At 39.1% G+C, this 19652-nt stretch overlaps 4 protein-coding genes across 4 annotated transcripts; all 4 read right to left on the bottom strand.

Annotated features, from left to right (window-relative positions):
* Positions 1-88: 88 nt before the first annotated feature.
* On the bottom strand, positions 89-3738 carry LOC137937066 (uncharacterized). The gene is made up of 6 exons (XM_068782103.1): positions 3382-3738; positions 2069-2159; positions 1763-1935; positions 1403-1430; positions 1075-1183; positions 89-428 (listed from the first exon to the last, which is right to left on the bottom strand). The coding sequence occupies exons 1-6, from the start codon at positions 3571-3573 to the stop codon at positions 347-349; spliced, it is 675 nt and encodes a 224-aa protein (XP_068638204.1). The 5' UTR covers positions 3574-3738; the 3' UTR covers positions 89-346.
* Positions 3739-4062: 324 nt separating this feature from the next.
* LOC137936529 (mitochondrial uncoupling protein 5-like) lies at positions 4063-5531 on the bottom strand. Its single transcript, XM_068781252.1, has one exon. The coding sequence runs from the start codon at positions 5285-5287 to the stop codon at positions 4307-4309; it is 981 nt and encodes a 326-aa protein (XP_068637353.1). The 5' UTR covers positions 5288-5531; the 3' UTR covers positions 4063-4306.
* A 3305-nt stretch (positions 5532-8836) lies between these two features.
* On the bottom strand, positions 8837-13747 carry LOC137935984 (peptidyl-prolyl cis-trans isomerase FKBP12). Its single transcript, XM_068780449.1, has 5 exons — positions 13618-13747; positions 12574-12607; positions 11716-11777; positions 9675-9727; positions 8837-9135 (listed from the first exon to the last, which is right to left on the bottom strand). The coding sequence occupies exons 1-5, from the start codon at positions 13703-13705 to the stop codon at positions 9034-9036; spliced, it is 339 nt and encodes a 112-aa protein (XP_068636550.1). The 5' UTR covers positions 13706-13747; the 3' UTR covers positions 8837-9033.
* Positions 13748-15765: 2018 nt separating this feature from the next.
* LOC137935983 (transcription factor bHLH35-like) lies at positions 15766-17282 on the bottom strand. Its single transcript, XM_068780448.1, has 4 exons — positions 16791-17282; positions 16465-16650; positions 16199-16378; positions 15766-16086 (listed from the first exon to the last, which is right to left on the bottom strand). The coding sequence occupies exons 1-4, from the start codon at positions 17250-17252 to the stop codon at positions 15994-15996; spliced, it is 921 nt and encodes a 306-aa protein (XP_068636549.1). The 5' UTR covers positions 17253-17282; the 3' UTR covers positions 15766-15993.
* Between the last annotated feature and the right edge of the window lie 2370 nt (positions 17283-19652).

Here is a 19652-nt window from a genome sequence, read left to right as displayed (position 1 = left end):
GTGATCTTATTGAAGCAGTGGACTTCCATCCTCCCACCGTTTAGTGACAGTTTACTAACCGCATTCATGGACACATTGAACCAAAGAATGGTCGCCAAAAAGCCAGTTCATTCGGATAAATTTCAATTCTGGGTCAACTATTTACAGAAAAAAAATGTCCAAGCTGGAACACAAGTTCGACAATGTAGTGAGTGTTACAAATTGACAGCTATCTACAATGAAAGCTGGAATGAGATGATGACAGAGCGCAATTAACACTTCTGTAGCATAAACCAAATTTCCAAGCCCGATGAAGCTTCATTGCATCAGGCTTCATTGATTTTCCCATTCAGCAAACAAAGCTTGTTCACAAGAGCTTTGAAATCACCCGGCAAGAGGTACAGAACGCAACTGACGCTGCCCTCAACAAGGCAGGGTTTTGGTAGATTCTGTCACAAAAATCAAATGGTTAAGAAAAAGATCGAGTATAATAGTTAGAAACTTCACTATGATGCTAGCAAGAAGGACAGATTTCGAGCAAGCAATGACCACATTTATCTTCCAGAAAAAAAGCTACAATTACTCTCACCCCTGAAAGATTGCAAATTATCTCACCTCTCTAGTTTTCAAAATTTGTTTCACCTCTTTGGCTTCTTTTTCAGTTGAAAAAGGATAGAACCCCTGATTTTATAACTCTAATTTAATTAAAAACCATTTGATAAATAAGGGACCTACCTCCACCCTCTTTATCTCTCAGCATGAAAAGAGAAGCAGGGGTAGAGGAGGTGCCTTTGCCCTAACCACCCTTTCCCCCCAAAAAGCCAGGAAGGAGGGGAAGTGGTAGGCCCCTCTTTAGATAAAAAAAAAAAACTTGAAACATTCCAAGTCCTCATAACATAAAAAGAAGACAAAATTGTTCAATGAATCAACTTCTAAACACCAGAAGGATGAATGTAATTTGCATACTCCACGGGGTTGAAAGTAATTTCATAATTTTCTATGGAGATAAGAGCAATTATACAACAGACTGAAGTAGGTAAAGCTGCATGGTGGGTGCCATAAAAGCTTCAAAGTTGAATACAATATAGACCCTACCCAATGGCAGTGGCCCCCCAAGATGCCACATTGTAAATAACCTTGCTTCCATCCCATGCCTTCTGAAGCTTCCCCTTCTTCTTTTTTATGGAGAAGGTTTTGCTAAGGGCTGCACAGGAGGTATCAATCAGCTAAATATAGCATGCACTTTAAAAATTGAATTAAGCTTGTATATATTGTATTTAAAGCAAAACAATTAAACAATCTCACGATGTTTTAAAGTTATGTTTTTTTTTCAATGTTAAAAAAACTAGTTTTTTTTTGTTTTTTTAAAGAAGACAAAACCTGTCTTGAATCTAATTATGATGCAAATTATTTTGGTACTCACCTTCCTGAAGTTGATTAGGAGTTAGTTCCTGCATACCAAAGTATAACTTATTAGATTCACTCTTGAATGAAATACTAAAAATAATCTTCTAAAGCAGGAAAAATCAAAGGAATTAGCAGATATTCGTCACCATTCATTGACGAACTGCTATTTGAAACATCAATACCCTGAGAAGGGTAGAATATTACTACGACCATACCCATTGGAATTGGTAAAGACGGTAAAACTAGCAATTTATCAAATGATATAGTCACTTTTTGGAAATGAATGACACAGTTTATTATTAATTGCCTCCTTAAAGATGAGTGGCAGATTAATCTAACAAGAGCTCAAACATTAAAATAAGGGATCTAGACATGCCTTAGTTTGTTCAAGTGACAAAAGATATGCAGCCATGAAACACGCAATTCCCTCTACTATATCTTCTTGTCTAACAAGGACATAACCCTCTTGGTCTGCTTCACTTTGTCCATCTATTTGACCTTCTTCCCATAAATCCTTTTCAGTAATCATGTCCCATGTGCTACCCTCTTCTGCAACAATGAAAATATGCATTTTGAAATCAGAAATTAAAATAAACCTTCGCACAAGGACATAAACTCTTGTAGACAGCAAGTCTAGAGTAAAACAGTAAGACAGGCTAATAACATGTTTTCTGATGTATACCAGCCACGCTGTGAGACACTGACATATGAATGCTCCCAAGCTTTTCTAGGAAGTTCGGGGATTCCACTCTAGATTTGAGAAGATCACAAAGCTGCAGATTCAAACAAATTGTAATTTCAAAAAAGAATTTTTAAGTAAACATGACTTTAAGATCTATTGTGGCTACAAGCAAAATGATCTAAGCCTTTGTTCTTGCAATAGTTTATAGAGTACTTGATTATCTTTAGATCAGAAGTCATCTCCTTCATATAAAAAAATATTGACATAACCATGCCTGTCATTCATGATATCATTGCATGCACCAACCATCATCCTGGATGTTTATACAATTTGTTTTCATAAAAATAAAAAAACATACAATCTGTTCAGCCATTTCCCATCAAAAGTAAAGCTACTGGGTCCCAGAGTATTCATTAAGTATCCATGAATACAATAGATGTCTCCACCAGATCAGTTGTAATTTGACAAGGGTGGAAGTAAAGTAAGATGCATAGGTAGTGGTAGGCAGAAGCCTTTACATTTTAACCAATTAACACCAAAGGCTACAAAAACTTCAAAGAAGCTGGGAGGAAGCAATAAAACGTTTTTCTTTTCTTTTTCCTGTAAACACCATACCCTCAATCTTGACAATCAATTGAGAGGTAAAGTGATGTGAAACAATGGAGTTCAAAGTTCCTCAGAGTATCACTTTGATGAACAAAAAAGCCAACTAATACTTTTAAATTATGTTTTTAAATCCAAGAAGTCAGGTCTTCCTTCTTCTTCCTCCATTTGTTGTAATTTTTCTCATGTTTGACTAACTAAGCATAGAAGTTGAGCTTCTCTGAATCTTTTTCATTTGTCATTAGTTAATAACTTCCAGCTTTCAAGGCAAGTAACCGGTGCTTTCCTTTTCTCCAAGATTTCCTTTCCCCCGGAAACTTCCCTTGCCATTCTGTCAGATTCCAATTTTTTTTTTTGTCTCATTGTCTCGTTTTATCCTTTATGACTTCCGCCTCCATCCCAACAACTTATTTCCCACCACTGGAAGTATCTACTTAAAAGAGCTGATAGGAAAACCTTAGAGACTTAAAAAACTATAATCCAGAAATCCCACAAGCACATAGCCAGCCGGCGACGTCATAAATTCTTCTCTAACATCAATCGACGTACAAAAGCCCAAATCAATTGGCGGATAGTTGTAATCGACCACTGGCCAAGTAAATCAAGTAAAAAATCCGCAACAAAATAAAGCAACCAACAGGAAGAAACCTCAGACAGCAAGAAAAAGACAAACCCAAACCCGAAACAAAGAGATAGCGAAATCCACTAACCGCATCCGTCTCGGAATCGCCAGTCCCGCAAGGAAACGACGACGGGTCCACGGAGCTCCCAGGGCCGTCGGCGATCCTGAGCAATTCGAGGGCTCTTTGACACTGATAAAGCACGGACTGCAGGGTCTCCCTCTTGACGCGGAGCTGGTCCGTCTCGGCCAGGGCCGGGCGACCGGAAGCGGAGACCTCCATGAGGAAAACAGGCGAGGGGTGTCCGCAACCCTAATCTGAATTTGTCTCCGGATTCGGTATCGATTCCGTCCTAGGTTCTGATTTCTGAGATGAGATCGTCTGAGTTTTTATATTTTGTTTAGAAGACAAAGAGTTCTGCGAGGGGGACAGAGTTGTCTGCAAGTAGAGTTGTGTTCCGGACGGGATTTGTTTACATTTTTACAGGGCCGACACGCCATCGCCACTCCTTCCACTCTTTTACTCTTTCCTCTTTACTCTTTACTCTTTACTGAAGTTTATCGGGTGTATAATCCCAGTTTTGTAACGATCCCAGATTTCGGCGACCCGGTTAACGACAACCTTGCGGGCTCCACAGGCAAAATACTGCCAACTGGAACTCACCAACGTATACAAGCGCGTGCCAGCCGCATGCCAATACCTACGGATTGTCTTCTTCCCTCTTCAATGCATCGACTAGGAATTTTCAGAGCCGATTCATGGAAATTATAAAAGAGAAAATTACCAAGATTAAATATTTTCAGAAATGAGACACACAGGCTCATGACGAAATGATACAATAATAGATAAACCAGAATCAATCCACTAATTAGAAAAAAAAACGAAAACAACCTAGGAGGCATGATTTCTAATTAATATTCATTCCCCTTCCTTTATTTTTCTGTTTTAGTCCTCATCGTCGGCTTCTTGTATCTGATGATGAAGATCAATCCATGCAGGCTGCATCTTCATCTGCTCAGAAATCCTTGAGGAGTTTTCTGACTTGTTCGAGCGTGACAAAGAGGACGATGGTGAAGGGACCCTGGCGGGAGATGGTGGGGATGAATCCCTTGTAGAGGGCAAAGGGTCCCTCGGCTCTGATTGTCTTCATGGCGCAATCGACGGCTCCCTTGTACGGCATCTCTCCCTCCGGACTGGGCTTCATGTTCATGACTCTGGTCTTTATCACGTCCACCGGGTTGGAGGCCACCGCCGCCACGAACCCAGCTGCGAAGCTGGCCGTGACGTGGGTACCCAGGCCGTCCTTCATCACCCCTCGCTCAAGGATTGTCTCCTTGATCTCATCGTACGACGCCAGCTGCGAAGCCGTCACGATCATCGCCCGGTTCACCGTCAGCGAAGACCCTCGCCAGAGGCTTCTCAGCCCCTCCGACTTCGTCATCTGGCCGATCGCGTCCACCACGCTCTTGTAGTTCCGGCGCTGCGCCGCGGGAAGTCGTCCGTCAGCTTGCATCCGTACCATCGCCACGTCGGCGGGGTTCCCCACAGCGGCGCCTATTCCGCCTGCGATCAGCCCCGCGGCAATCTTCTTCGTCAGCGGGATAGTCTTCGTCTCCGGATCCGTCCACCCGTTCTTCAGAATCTCGTACAGCCCCATCCGCGTCGTCGAGTAAAGAGTCTGCCGGAGCATCGTAGCCGACACGCCGGAGAAGAGGGCGGGGACCCCCTCCGTACGGATAATCCGGATACCCACGGAGATGGGTCCCACCTTGGGCTGCTTCAGCGGCTGGGGAAGGGGCATGTTCACGGCAGTCGCCGCCCCTCCGACGTTATGGTGGAAAGCGAGGGCCGGCCGGAGAGCCGGAGCAGGCTGCGGGGCGGCAGCCGCAGACTCCCCCTGAAGCTGCATTCGTACCTTAATGAGGTCAAGCGGGTGGGTGGAGCACCCCGCCACGATCGAGGCGATGCCTCCTTCAACAAATCCCTTCAAACCCATCTAAAAAATCCCACTTTCTTTTCCTCTCACGCCGGAAACGGTTCCGAGATTAAAATCTCAAATAAAAGAACCAAAAATCAAACCCAGCAAATTAAAAGAGCCCCAAGTCAAGAACGAGAAGCCCAGTTGGAATTAGGGTTCATCTCACTGGAAACCAGGAGATGAGAATGAAGGCCGAAGGCTACGGAAGAAGAGTGCGGGACGTTGGGCCTCTGAGACATATGCCGAATAGAATTACAATGGAAGAGAGATAGGGAGTATTTATAGCTTTAAAAAACGCGTGTTTCAAATTCCATATATTCAGATTGCACCGGAGGAATCGGTTTCCATGAACCCCGGAAGGAGGAGGCGGGCCCCGGTGGTGCTGTGAGGGGTGGTATCGAGCGAGCCAAGCCGGCCCCGATCAATTCGAGTTTAATTTAAATATTTCAAACTCGAATCCGAGTGTCGGCTCGAGCCTAAAATTATTATGAGTTCAAGCCCAAAAAATTTAACCGAACTCAAGCTTCAACATACATTTAAAATTTTTCAAAAAATATATATCAAATAAATTATTTATAAAATTATGCATACATTTTATATAAAATTAGATATGACCTCTACATAAAATTGGGCATAATTGGTATGATCTTTACTTAAAGTTGGGTATAATTTATATATATAATACATATATAAAATTCGGCATGACCTCTAATTATATACTCTATATATATAATATTTGCATAAACACTCCATAAAATTATCTATATATTCAATAAATATTCGATAAATACGTCATAAAATTGTCTAATAACTCGCCAAAATCACTGACTTTTGTCAATCTTAAATTAGATTTCCTTTATATCTAAGCAACAAATATGCTTGATAGAAGCTAAATCAAAATAGAAGCCAACTTTCTGGTTTAGCAGAGTGTAATAAGATCTTCTTCACCATGACCTCTTTCAACAGCATACGAAGAAAATGTGAATAAGACCTTAGATAATTTCTCTTTTTTTAAAAAAAAAAAGATAGACACAGATCTCAGTAGAGTTGGCCAGTCACCATAAAATGTTTATGTGATTGGATTTTAAAATAGCTCAAAGTAACCAATAAGTACCCCTTAGGAAACCTCATATGCAATTTTTTTATGCATCATGCTTAAAAATGGATTTTTTTTTAGTAATGGTATGTTCATTAAGCAAGAAGGCTAATTTCATCCATCTTTATTTTAAAATGCTAATCTTTTGTTTTCATTAAAACTAAGAAAATATGACTAGAACTTGGATAATTTCTATAAAAAAAAACACAGACATAGGTATCAGCTGGACAGTCACCACAAATGTTTATCTGATTGGCTTTAACATACTTAAAATGGAAAAGGCTAATTTCATCCATATTAAGTTAAAAAATGCTAAACCGTTTGGGGATATCTCTAAAACCTTTTCAAGAATTAAGAAGCACCGTTGAAAGCCTAAAACGAAACGAGAGTTAGAGATTTTCTAAGGTTAAATCGGCCACAAAAAAAGAAAATCTCTTTCATCTAGTCGACGAGGAAGAACTTCGGATGAATAAATCGAAGAGAAAGAAGATAAAATAGGAAGAAATCGCAAAGGAATAAATCATAGACAAAAAAATTAAAGTCTAAGATAGAGAGTGAGGAATCGAGGGAGAGGGAGAATCGAGGGAAGTGAAAACCACAATCCCCCGTTTCCCTTGAATCACGGACAACGATTTTCCATGAGAAAATCATGCTGAAACGGAAATACCGAATCAAGTTAGCATCAAGCCGAACTCGAACAGTTCGTAAAGCCAGCTTGGTTCGAAGCAACCCCGGCCCTGTGAAGATCAGAGGGTGGAAGATGACTCCATTCTTGGACTTGCTTGTTTAACGGCCTTTAAGACCTCGGAGAGCAGAAACGGTCTTCCTGGGTTTTGAACTCTGAAGCTCCGCTGATTTGACATTAATGCTTCGAGAACTTGCTTTTTCTCTGTCAAACTCTGGGAAAACACCGAGAGACGCTGAGGCGAACAGCCGCGGGCAGCAGACCATTACCGACAATTTCCCATATTCTAGAGAGAGAGAGAGGATTGGCGATGTTGTGACGCTTTCGCTCACTTCACATCACCACCCACGTGTTCGGTCCAGATAAAATCCAATTCGTATCTTTAGTTCTTTACCGAAATGGAATTATGGGAGGTTTTTTTTTTTTCATTATTTTCTATTTTAATTTTGACGATTCTTTCTTCTTCAAACCAAAATTGTATGGAGTTTGTTTCTTATTCCATCTAATTTGGAATTTTCAGATTCCGAATCTGAATCCGGTCTTTGGTCAGCAACCCAACTCCCCACTTCTTAGGAAAAGCCCCCTCACAAGCTTCCTATCTAGGAGTCATGACTGCTGGTCCTCGTCATTAGTCAGCACCTCAGGCTGCGGTTTCCTCGCGTGTAACCTGATTAACCGCGTTCCGACGTAATTAAACTCAGGCTTCTTCTTGCACTTTTCGACTCCCCGCGGCAGCGTCCCCTCTTCCTTCCTATCAAAACATTCCCACTTGTTTCTCTTCTCTCTGAGAAATTACGCCAAACTGTTTCTTTCCTTAATCTTTTATCGGCACATCGTTCCCGAATCCAGATACCCAAAATGGGTTTGAAGGGATTTGTTGAAGGAGGCATCGCTTCCATTGTAGCCGGCTGCTCAACGCACCCATTGGACCTCATCAAGGTCCGTATGCAGCTCCAGGGTGAGGCGGTGGCTGCGCCGCTGCCTGCTCCGGTTCTCCGCCCTGCTCTTGCTTTTCAGTACCCCAATATCGGTGGCGCCGGCCATGAGTGTCCGTCTTCCTCCGCCGCCTAAGGTGGGACCTTTCTTCCACGAACCCTGCTGCGAAGCTGGCCGTGACGTGGGTACCCAGGCCGTCCTTCATCACCCCTCGCTCAAGGATTGTCTCCTTGATCTGGTCGTACGACGCCGTCACGATCATCGCCCGGTTCACCGTCAGCGACGACCCCCTCTAGAGGCTTCCCAGTCCCTGTCATCTGGCCTATCGCGTCCACCACGCTCTTGTAGTTCCGGCGCTGCGCCGCGGGAAGTCGGCCATCAGCTTGCATCCGCACCATCGCCACATAGGCGGGGTTCCCCACCGCGGCGGTGGCCCTCTAACCCGGTGGACGTGATGAAGACCAGAGTCAAGAACATGAAGCCCGGTCCGGAGGGAGAGATGATGTACAGGGGAGCCCTCGATTGCGCCATGAAGACCGTCAGAGCAGGAGGGACTGGGAATCTTGAATGGCTCAATCCCCTCTTTTTGGATGATCAAATTAAGAATCTAATCATTCAGTATGCTGATGATAGAATAATATTGTAAGATGGTTTGATCGACGAGGTTTTTTATGTATCAAAAGTGCTCCTTCATATGTTCGAACTGTATGTCAAGACAAAAATTAAATTGGGCAAAATCTAGTTTAAACGGGTTCAATCTTGATCAAGATACTACTTGCATTGACCACTTGGCTGGATGTAGACCATTATTACTTCTCTCACTCGGGCCTTCCTCTACTTACCAGGGGGATTGATAGAAGATGGTGGAATCCAGTAACAACACATGCTAGTGATTCCACAGCGAGGGCGGCAAAAGTGAAGACATGGAAAGCACAGGATTCATGTCGTAAGTTTAGCTGAACATCACATCGGCGTTCCACCAAGTTTACCAGTGGTATATACAACAACAATGAAGGCCCGTTTGACTTAACAGCTTATGTGTGCTTATTACTCTAAGCTCAGAACTTCAATCTCAAACGTCAAAACTGAATTTGGCAGTATGCCCCAAGCCGGAAATCCACCAGGTCCATAAGCATAGTCTGGTGAGCACTGGAAAAATGTCAAGGAAAAAAAATATTTTAGGCAATTATCTTGACAATAGATTTTACAAAATTGAAGCCATGTCTTGAATTTGACAGATTCAAAAGGCTCTATTTCATATACTGATTCACCTTTTCAAAACAACAAAATCTAATGTGTTTTACCCAGTGAGATAAACAAAATACACAACGAGACAGAATACAGAACACTGATTTCACTTAATATAGGAATAACTCAACTAAAACATGTAAGAAAAACCAAGGAAATAGTTTATCAGTTTTAAGAAAACATGTTTCCTTCTGATTATTACGTTTACATTAACCTACCTGGACCAAAGTAACTGTAACTTTCAAAAAAAATATGTTTTCAAGGATTCTTTTAGGTTCCTTCGGATGGTTGATAGCATGCAACACAAAACAAAAATGATTCTGAAATTTTTTAATTCTCAATTTGTTTGTTGCAGAATAAAGGATAATCTAATCAAATACAATCACTGAGCAGATGATTCGAGAATTAGTAGTGATAAAGCTGATAAAAAGAAATCTTACATGAAGACGACCCACTTCTCCCACTTGCATACCCATCACACCTTCATCCCAACCTACAGATACAGGCAAAACAAGGGAATGCTTGACCTTCTTAAATAAACAACAACACCTTAGAGCCAATCTAAAGGTAGGAGAGACTTACATACCACATATAATATCAATGCCTTTAAACAAATCAGCATGCTCTTTTATACAAACAGGATAAAAGATATTCATTTTATCATTAAAAACAGTTGCATTCTGCCAATCAATGAAAGTGCTCAAAATATTACTTTTTTTTTTTTTTTGAGAGGGCGTGGCGCGATTCAAAGAATAGTAATCCATAAAACAAATTTAAGCTCAAAATATTACATTAACATCGGACATCTCTCTTTTTGGTTTTATAAGAAGAAGTCAGCATAGGAGCCGTACTACCTCATCAGGTAAACAATATGATTTTCCCCAAGTAACTGATTCTATAAATGTTTGCCTCAGACATTAGGAAGTTGGAAGCAGAAAAACTATTAATTCTGAGAAAGAGATATTAAGAAGATTGACACGACGACCAAGAGTATTATGTCACAAGCTTCAGTCAAGAGATCACTTCATGGTACAGAGAAGGCGATATCACTTGAGATGCAATTACCTATGTCTTGATCTTGTACTAAAAAGTAAACTGACTATGTTTCTGTCTGCAACTGGTAGACCGTCTATATTTTCCTTATATTTGAAGGTTTTTAATTACGGATCAGATACCTTTTTTAAATTTTTTATTTTTTATTATAATGGTTTCTGATGGAAAACATTATTGTTTATATCTGTTTATTTGTTTACCATGTCATTCAGTAAACTTAAGAGGTTCCTTGATCACCTTTTTTTTTTTTTTTTTGAGGCATAGAGCACTTTAAATCTTCAAGATTCATCTGATAAAAATTATGGTCTACTGCATCCTGTCCTTCAGATACATACCTTGAAAAACAATTTCAAAGTTTTTTTTTAATTATCCAAAGAACTTCGAAAGTGTTCTATATTTGAAGATATGACATGGCTAGCCAATTGAGAAAGAAAGCTTACAAAAAAGAGTACCAAATATTAGAACACAGAGATATCATCTAACCTTGCAGCAGATAACAAAGTAGCTAGTGGGTATGGAATCTTCTGGCAGAATGTGTAAGATGACGTCAAGTCTTAACACATCAGCAGCACTACTTGGTGGAGTTTATTTATTGTTTTTGGAACTTGACGGTGTTTAACGATTTTGACAGCGAATAATATATACTACCATGAACTAACATAAGTTTTAAATTATTGGTTTGATTTGCTCAGTATTGATGTACTTCATGTATATCTTTCACTGGTACACCTATCAGTAAATTTAATTTAGAGATGCATGAAGGTAGAATATAGAAGCTACTGTCTCAATGGAGAGCTCTTGTTGCAGTATCCTGGAACAGCCAAAGTCACTTGTTGAACAACTGAAAAGGCATCGGGTGGAAAGCTGTGGCATTGGATTAAAAAAAGGCAGATCCAGATTGATTCCCTGAGTTTGAATGAGATGATCGTTTTTTCACTTTCCTTGTAGGTTTCAGGCACACCAATCAGGCATATTCTGGAGGGGTTGGACGGAGCAAGTTCAGTTTGCCAATATGTCAATTTCAGAATTTGATTGTATTCATGAAAGGTTAAGTATCGTTTGGCAAATCAAATGGTAATGCAAATTATGCCAGCATTCATAAGACATATACATACCATATGTGGGTATAACAGGAAAAAATAGCAAAGAAATTCAGACATACTACAGACTAACTAAACACAACTTATAAACATCTCAATGAAAAATGAACTGAAAACACAACATTTTTAAATTAAAAAATTTTTAAAAATTGAGTCTTGAATATAGCCTTGAGAAGAAATTGAAACTTCACAAACCACAATTTGATTCTGGGATGACAGGTATGCTGTCAAAATGCTGCTTTCTACTTCTACACCTAAGGAAACTAAAAAAAAGCCTCATAGATTTTTCACTTCAAAATGTCTAAGAGTAGAAGTGGCAAGGTCTTACCTTTTATAACTGAGCCTTGTCCTATCTTAAAGGTGAAAGGTTTCTGGCCAGGATCTTTTGTGCTGAAAATTAATATATAACAACATACAGCTTATTTTCAATTACAAAAACAGTGGAGAATTAAATAAAACCATAAGTAATTCGAAATGACAGATAGATTGAGAGTGTTGAAGGATAAAAGAAGTTGTATATAGAACTATTATTATTTTTCTTACCTTTTTATCCCTGGTTATGTAACCCTAAGAAGGCAGGGGTATTTTTGGCATTGTAATTTGATCACCCTATAAATAAAAGGTGACGGGGAGCTCATCCACACATATGAGATCTTCTCCCTCTCATTGTTCTTAGCACTTGTCCACTTTCTCTCTTCTCTAAGACTCTAAGTCTCTCTCTCTCTCTTCCTCGTCTTCTCTCCTCTTCACTTGGGAGTTTAAAAAGCACCATGAGTCATGCTCCAAGTTGGGTGTCTATAATATTTATGCACCAGCTTGAGGGGGAATGTTGAAGGATAAAAGGTATTGTATGTGAAACTATTATTATTTTTCATCTTTTTTACCTTTTTATCCTTGGTTATGCAACCCTAACAAGGCAAGGGTATTTTTGGCATTGTAATTTAATCAGCCTATAAATAAAAGGTGAGAAGGAGCTCGTCAAGGATTTTCTCCCAATCTCGTTGTTCTTTGCATTCATCCTCTTTCTCTTCTCTAAAACCCTAAGTCTCTTTCTACCTCTTCTTCTCTCCACCTCACTTCTTTCTTCACGTCTCTTCTTCCTCTTCACGTAGGAGTATAAGAAACACCATGGATTAAAGCCCTAGAATATTAAAAAGAGAAACATAAATAGAAAGGCAATGCTCACCTCCAAAACTTTTGAGACAGGTCGCCATTCTTACCTGCAAAATATTGATGTTAGTGAAAAAGCACAAAATCTCAACAAAGAAATCTAATGGAGGCTAAACTTCATCCGGTGCACTCAATATTTTGTCAGGACAAATTAATCAGAGACACTTTCTGGCTTTGCAAGCTTTTCTTGTAAAGAATCATAACCTCTGTGGGGACATGATGCGTGTATATGCAGATTCTATGCAAAAAAAATTAGGAAATTTTTGCTTCCAAGGAGAAACTAATGAAAATTTCTCTTTTATAGTTCCTATAAGTCCAATTAAGCAAGAACCCCAATTAAGATTAAAGAATGGTCCAGAGAATCAAGAGTCAATAACAAATTCCGAGCCCCAGACTGTTGTGAAGCTGGAGCTGAAGAGATCCCATTCTAGGAGACATATCAAAAGCATAGTAACTTTTTTTTTACGATATATATTGAGGGATTATAAATAGAAAGAGGAAATCTCGTGCAACTCAAACTGCTCAGCAACCTAAATAGGCTACTCCGCCCATTACAGAGCACAGGTTTAATCACAACATGATCCCAGCCGAAGAGGCCTCTGAATTTCCAACTATGTAAGAACAACCACCCAGCCTAATAAACAATATTGCAACAAAAAGAATTGTAACTTTCTGGAGAAAAATCGATAACTAAAACAATGTAAAGTAACAAACAACTGTTTCATTTTCTTTCATTCCTTTGTTTTTTACCCAAAATAACAAACACACAACTGTTACCAAGCACAGAAAACACCAAAATGTAATAACCAATACTAAAACTTAACAGTTCCAATTTCCAACATAAAAGTAGGAAATCGAGATGTCTAAAACGATTGTCAAAAAGGGCGCAATCTGATATCCACCTTGAATCATATTTTGTATCTAGAATCTTTACATCAAAATCAGAAAGAAATATTGATGAGATCACACAAGTTCAGCATATTACACACGAATACATAGGAATAATAGAATGGTTGTGAGAGAAATTCATAACTACCCAGGAAAAGATAGAGGGATTTACCATATCCGGTGCAGTGAACAGTAACATTTTGGCCGCGGACAGGTTTGGGACCATTGCCAGGCGCCAGGACTTGCTTTTCCACTCCCATTTTCGCACTTCTGTCGATTAGTCGCTGCTGGATGATTCCTTCACAGTCAGCGGTTTCAATCCATTTATAGTGAATGCCAACTGATTATTTGCTGGACCATAGATATGGGCTTGGATTCGAGAGCGTTTGGATCAAGATAATCGGGGTTTGGTTTTGCACTAGCAATTCCCTAGTCAAACACATCCAAGGGAGATATTGTACTTAGAAAATAAATCACCTGAGCAAAGAGAAAGCCAAAGTGAATTCTAAAGTGATTTACTTTTTCTGGAGAATATATTATTTTATATTAGTATAACCTATAGAAAGTACAATAGAATATAAAATTTTGTATTATTAAATTATTTTTTACTTTAATTCGAAATTTTTTATATAATTGTGTTTAAAAAAGTAATAAGAAGCACCTAAAATATTTTCAAAATTATTTATCATTTTAATAATATTTACGCACTCATTTAATTTTATATGAAGTAATAAATTAAAATTTACACATCCTTTCAAATTTATTTGAAACAATAAATAAATTAAATTACATACAAATATATTTTGTTATGTTTAAATTAAATTAAATAGTTTATTTAATTTATTTTTAGGTGGCACTTAATTAATCACTAAGGTATACAAAGTTAATTACATTGACCTAATCATGCAATGGATCGTACTTAATTATTTATATTAAAATAGAACATACATAAGATTTTATTACATTAACCTAATTACTTACTACATAAAATTAGATAATTTATTTCACTTACTTTTCTTAATTCACTAATATCTAGATATCAATTTGATATAAAATAATTAATATAGATTAACTAAAAAAGAAGATGAGGGAAATAATTTTTAGGTCATATAACAAAATATTTCTCTCATATAACAAAATGAGCCGTTAGTGTCTTTTTCATGCACGATAGATTCAATCCATGTCTCTTTTTTCTTGGATAAGAGATCACTTAGACCTAGGGGTGTGCTTCAGGTCACGTGGGTTGGTTTTTACGGAGAACTCGACCTAAAAAACTAGGGTTTGAATTTTTAATTTCACTCTATGGGTAGGAGACGGGGCGGAGAAGAAAACCCACCAGGTTTCAGGTTGGGGACAAGTTGGGTTTTCAACGATGGGATAGAAACGGGTCATGTTTAAGTCAGGTTTATATGGACTGGGGCAGAGACGTGTTGGGTTTACGGAGATGGGGTTAGAAGATGGTGATCGGGTCGGGGTTGGGTTTGACGATTCAGGTTTTTTTAAGATTTTTTTTCATGTTTGGGTTTTTGGGTCACTCACCTTTCTTCTTTTTAATTTAGTAAAACAAACCTTTTTAGGATTTGACATCTAGATTAACTCTGTCATAACTTTTGTTAGTGATTTTTAGATGGATTTTAAACCAAACTATTGTTTTTACTAATAGGAGGTTAAGATAGATACTATAGTTAAAAAGAAAAAACATTCTATAAGAAAGGTGGGGTGGTAGGGGGTTGTTCTCGTTTACCCTTGACTTGTCTCGTTCGATTCCAAAATGATGCAATTAAATGCTAAGAAAAGAAAAGGTTAAGGTGGGTTGGTAGGGGGTGTTCTTGTTTACCCATGACTTGTCTGGTTCGATTCCAAAACGAGACGAATTAAAAGCTTCAATAAGAGAGAAAAGGAAAGGTGAAATGTTGAACAGCTTCCATGGCTCTCTCTGTTTGTTTTTTTCTCTCGTCTTTCAATTGGTGGAGTCACTATCCTTCTTGGGAACGGTTCTACTAGATCCAGTCAAACCCAATCGATGAATCTGATTGGGTAGTGTGTCGGTGACAGCCAGATTCCTATATAAAATATTCGAAAAGTAGCTTAGGTGACAGAGAATCTGTCGTTCGCGAGCTTGCCGGTGGGAACGCAGCGTTCCCTAACAGGGCAAACCAGAATCGATAAACAAATATAGAACTGCTGATGGGACTAGGTTTATCATCCATCAATAATGACCTGTATTGGGTCATCTCGACGAAATCAATTATTACACGGACAATTCCTTCTTTCAAAAGATTCTCTTAGATTTGAGAGAGGAGGAACGATGCATTCGATGAATGTTGCCCACTTCACGAGAAGGATTAAGACAATTGAAAGTTCATTTTCAGTTCTTCCACTGGATTAGACCTGGAAATTCATTATTTCTACTTCATTTTGAAGCTATTACACAGTGTCTACATAGTTCAACATGGACGGCTTCATACAGCATAGTTATTCTACAGGAACCTTTCCGAAGTGCTTTGTAGTCGCCGTTTCCAGATGAATCTTTAAAACGCCAGCCTCGTCACGGATCCTGCAGGCGAAAACCCATTCTCATCGCGGTCACCTTAAACCGGTGCTTGAGTTTCTCCTCTGTGGCGACTCCTCTCCTCTTGGCCTGCTCGAGCACACAGCGCCAGTACAGAGAACGTCAGGACATGAACTGAAATTAAACTTTCTCGTTTTGACAGATGAAACTAATATATGTACAAATGGGTAAACATTCTTACTCGAAGGAATGCTGTAGTAAGCATATAGCCTTGACCGAACTGGTTTACCGAGACGCAGGTGGTCTCTAATCCCAGCCCCAGTGATTCGATTGCCCGTTGCATCCGAACCAGTGCGCCCTTATCTTTATCGCATCTCACTTTCAGAATAAACTGCGCGCCGTCCATTCTCTCCACGTCAATCTGAAGTAAAACCGGAGAAGTATTATCGGAACAACGGAGGACTAATTGGAAGGAAGGGAATTAGATGGCCAAGAAATATTACCCACCTCGGTTATGCAAGGACGGATAGTTTCTTGGACTTGGGCCGGAGGCAAATTAAGTGAAACGAATGCCGAGTTCTTGGCAGGAATATGTTTGGAGTTGTTACGGGCACTTCCATGTTCGAGCTCTGTCTGCTCGAGAATGCTTTGCAGGTAAGTAAGAGCTTCCTCCAGAACAGCTCTTTTGCTCATCTACCACAATATAACAAAAAGTACTGTTAGCTGCAATGCTCATCTAGAGTACTTAAAAACTCCAATGACTGCTACGTTGTAGAAATGATTTTAACCAGAATCTAAAGAAACAACTGAAGAAAAGTTAAAAAAAAGGGTACTTTTTTTATGTCAGGGACGATGGACATGAGAGTGAGCAGCTGCTGGTTAATTCGTTTCCTCCTGTTGCGCTCCGAGATAAGATTCTTGCAGCTTAATCCATCAATCCCTTTCTTAGTATCGTCAGCTTTTATCTCCTCTTCCTCTTCTTCATCGATGTTCGTTTCTTCCCAATGCGAGACCTGCATATTCGTGCAGCTCTTCGTCGCTTCCTCTTCCCTCCGAGCTTCATCATCGCAATTTGGTTCGTTCTGCTTCTCTTGCTGCTGCTCTTCCTGGTTCGCTATTTCTGTGGTGGTTAATCCATACATCTCTGGTGATAAATTTGCAAACTCAATGGTGGAACCTGACATGCTATCGAAGTCACACATTTCAGATAAGGGGAAATGGCACCAGGCATCGAAGTCCGAATCCATTTGGAATTCTGGTATGCCTCCCATTACAAAACCTTCAAAATCCTCCATTTCTGCAAATTTCTCGCGACGCTCAGGAGGAAGAAAACTAAAATAGATCAATCAACAGAGCAGCTGGGAATGGCATTTATAGCCGATCCATAATAATTGAGCAACCGTGGAGTCTATCATTGCAAAAGGACAAGTTACTGATCTTTATTTCTTTTTTTCATTTGCTTTTTTTTTGGTGTCGTTCCTCTCCTACATACATCAAAATGTTGTAATCATGCCTCTCAAACTGGCCAGGCATTTGAAAAGGATGGTCGCAATATCCGTTCAAGAGTTGTGGGTTCAAAGGCTTTGGTAAGTAAATAGTCAAAACACATATCAATTCATATGTCATGCAAAATGTGACATAATTCTTTTTAATGTCACTTGGATTTTTTTAATGAAAGGAGTCCTAGGAAAGCTTAGGTGGGGTTTAAAGGCAAGTTAGGAAAAGCATGGTCACTAATTACTTAATTAATGGGACTTATCTCCTTCCCCATTCAATATGAAGTGAAATTTTTTATTATATCTCTTGTCATTCTAACTTCATGTAAATGGTTTTAGAAAAAAATTTGGAGTTATCTTTGAGAAATCTAAGGAAAAAAGGTTATAGTATGATATTCTTTTGTCTCCAGTAATATTTGAGGCTAAAAAAACACTCATATTCTCGCCCATTGTCTTGGGCTTTCGAGCACAACCAAGAATAATTGCTTCACACCCTTGAAATTGGTGATATATAATTATAGCGCAAGAAGATGATGCATGTCTACAAGAAAAACCGACCCCAGGGGTACGTCTACAAGCCAATATTTGTAGTTACACTCGGGACAAGAAATTTGTTCGTAAGTAGGATTATATTGATTACACTAACTGGGGATTAAATTAAGGATCTTTCAACTTCAACTATAGTATTAAATGAAATGAAATATTTCGAGGGTAGCACAAGATCTTGATGTGTCTAAAACTAGTTGAAATTTTATAACTTGTAGATCCCATATAGTGTTTGATTCATGCATGTTGGGCATGAGGTGGGGAGGAGGTTATGTTGGTGTTAAGTGTGAGAGTGGTAGTACTTAATTTAATGGATTTTTATATGTGGTTGAAACCAAGGTATATAATCTTCATGTTTTCTTAAATTCAAAATCATTCATGTAGAGTAATATCCTTCGGTATAGGATTTTTATCTTGTTGAAAATTATCTGGTTTTTTTGACTTAATGGATTGACTTGCTTGTCGGGAGGAATTTAATCATTATCTCATTTTCACTAAATATTTTTGAGAATAATAATGGTCAAATTCTTATTTTCTTTTATTTTCTAGTGGTTCCAAACAAACCCTAGGAGAATCTATTCTCTCTGCTAAAGAGATATAAGTAAAGCTGAAAATCATTAAAGTCGCAATTTCTCATCTTTACAAGTGCCTCCACTTGAGTTTTCTCGTTTTGAGGCTTCATTCGCCTAAATTGGAGAGGAAAGGGACGTCTCACGAGCTCCACTTGTTATAGATGCCTTTTATCTTTTGCCTTTTGTCATGTATCATGCGTCCATATATTTGCTCGCATAAAGAAACCAGACAAAGGCAAAGGATTCCAGGGTTTGCTTGCCTTTTACAGGGCAGTCTCGTATGCTCATTCCATAGTGGCGTCTCGATTATCTTTTTCACCGAAACTTTCAAGTAGTTGATTGTAATGGGTTCCATTTGGTTTATACTAACATCGTCTCCTTTCATTCCGATTGGGACAATATGGGTCCTCCACCTCCTAGTTGCCCTCTCAGAGGCATTTTCGGTGATCTTACAAGGATATCTATCAACTTGATCAAAGCAAGGACTGGACGGTTTCTTCAGTCTGGTTTTTCTCTTTCTTTCTGCTTTCACATCGAAGCGAACAGTAGTGAGAATTCTGACTGAGAACGATGAAGTGTTGGGTAGGATAATGAACAATGAATACTTCAAAGGGGAGCATCTCATCCATGGGTTTCTCGAGGCTTTTGGACGTGAGCAAGGAAAGCTGGGGAAGTGGAGTTAGTTGGCTATGAGAGTGATGATTGAGAATTGAAAGAAAGCCAATCACGTCGCCAACCCCATTAGAATGGATGAGCATAATAGCTGCTGACATCCTAAAATCCCGACCTATTTGATGGAACTTGAGCAAGATAAATAGATGGAGGTCTCACATGTTCATATAGTCAATGTTCTTTTACTGGTTTTTACTCGGCATGTATCACATGAAAAATGTATTGATTAGGCAAACACTGATCAAATAGCTAGTGTAATTATAAATGTTTCATTGCCCAAAGTAGGAGGACTTGACTGTGTTAAAATTTAAACTATCAAGATAAAGTTCCCCATCAAGTGCTATCCAACTAGGTGATCATATCTTTGTATTCATTCAATAATTTTATAGGTCTTTACCTTATGAATGCT

Source organism: Aristolochia californica, unplaced genomic scaffold, assembly GCF_029961685.1.
Source record: "Aristolochia californica isolate CCGP_79_NKW_82.1479 unplaced genomic scaffold, dmAriCali1.0.hap1 SCAF_7, whole genome shotgun sequence".
NCBI lineage: Eukaryota > Viridiplantae > Streptophyta > Magnoliopsida > Piperales > Aristolochiaceae > Aristolochia > Aristolochia californica.
Note: the sequence above shows the minus strand (reverse complement) of the source record. Positions and strands in the feature narration are given on the sequence as shown.

What these genes read in the sequence shown, in the direction of transcription:
- LOC137935983 (XM_068780448.1), bottom strand. Translation starts at nt 17,252, where the DNA reads ATGGAGGATTTTGAAGGTTTTGTAATGGGAGGCATACCAGAATTCCAA. An exon ending in TCCGTCCTTGCATAACCGAG is followed by an intron (nt 16,379 to 16,464) that starts GTGGGTAATATT and finishes GTTTTACTTCAG; the next exon opens with ATTGACGTGGAGAGAATGGA. An exon ending in TTACTACAGCATTCCTTCGA is followed by an intron (nt 16,087 to 16,198) that starts GTAAGAATGTTT and finishes GTGCTCGAGCAG; the next exon opens with GCCAAGAGGAGAGGAGTCGC.
- LOC137935984 (XM_068780449.1), bottom strand. Translation starts at nt 13,705, where the DNA reads ATGGGAGTGGAAAAGCAAGTCCTGGCGCCTGGCAATGGTCCCAAACCT. An exon ending in CTGTCTCAAAAGTTTTGGAG is followed by an intron (nt 11,778 to 12,573) that starts GTGAGCATTGCC and finishes ATTAATTTTCAG; the next exon opens with CACAAAAGATCCTGGCCAGA. An exon ending in GAGAAGTGGGTCGTCTTCAT is followed by an intron (nt 9,136 to 9,674) that starts GTAAGATTTCTT and finishes ACATTTTTCCAG; the next exon opens with TGCTCACCAGACTATGCTTA.
- LOC137936529 (XM_068781252.1), bottom strand. Translation starts at nt 5,287, where the DNA reads ATGGGTTTGAAGGGATTTGTTGAAGGAGGCATCGCCTCGATCGTGGCG.
- LOC137937066 (XM_068782103.1), bottom strand. Translation starts at nt 3,573, where the DNA reads ATGGAGGTCTCCGCTTCCGGTCGCCCGGCCCTGGCCGAGACGGACCAG. An exon ending in GCGATTCCGAGACGGATGCG is followed by an intron (nt 2,160 to 3,381) that starts GTTAGTGGATTT and finishes TTGAATCTGCAG; the next exon opens with CTTTGTGATCTTCTCAAATC. An exon ending in TGTCACTTGAACAAACTAAG is followed by an intron (nt 1,431 to 1,762) that starts GCATGTCTAGAT and finishes TTTGGTATGCAG; the next exon opens with GAACTAACTCCTAATCAACT.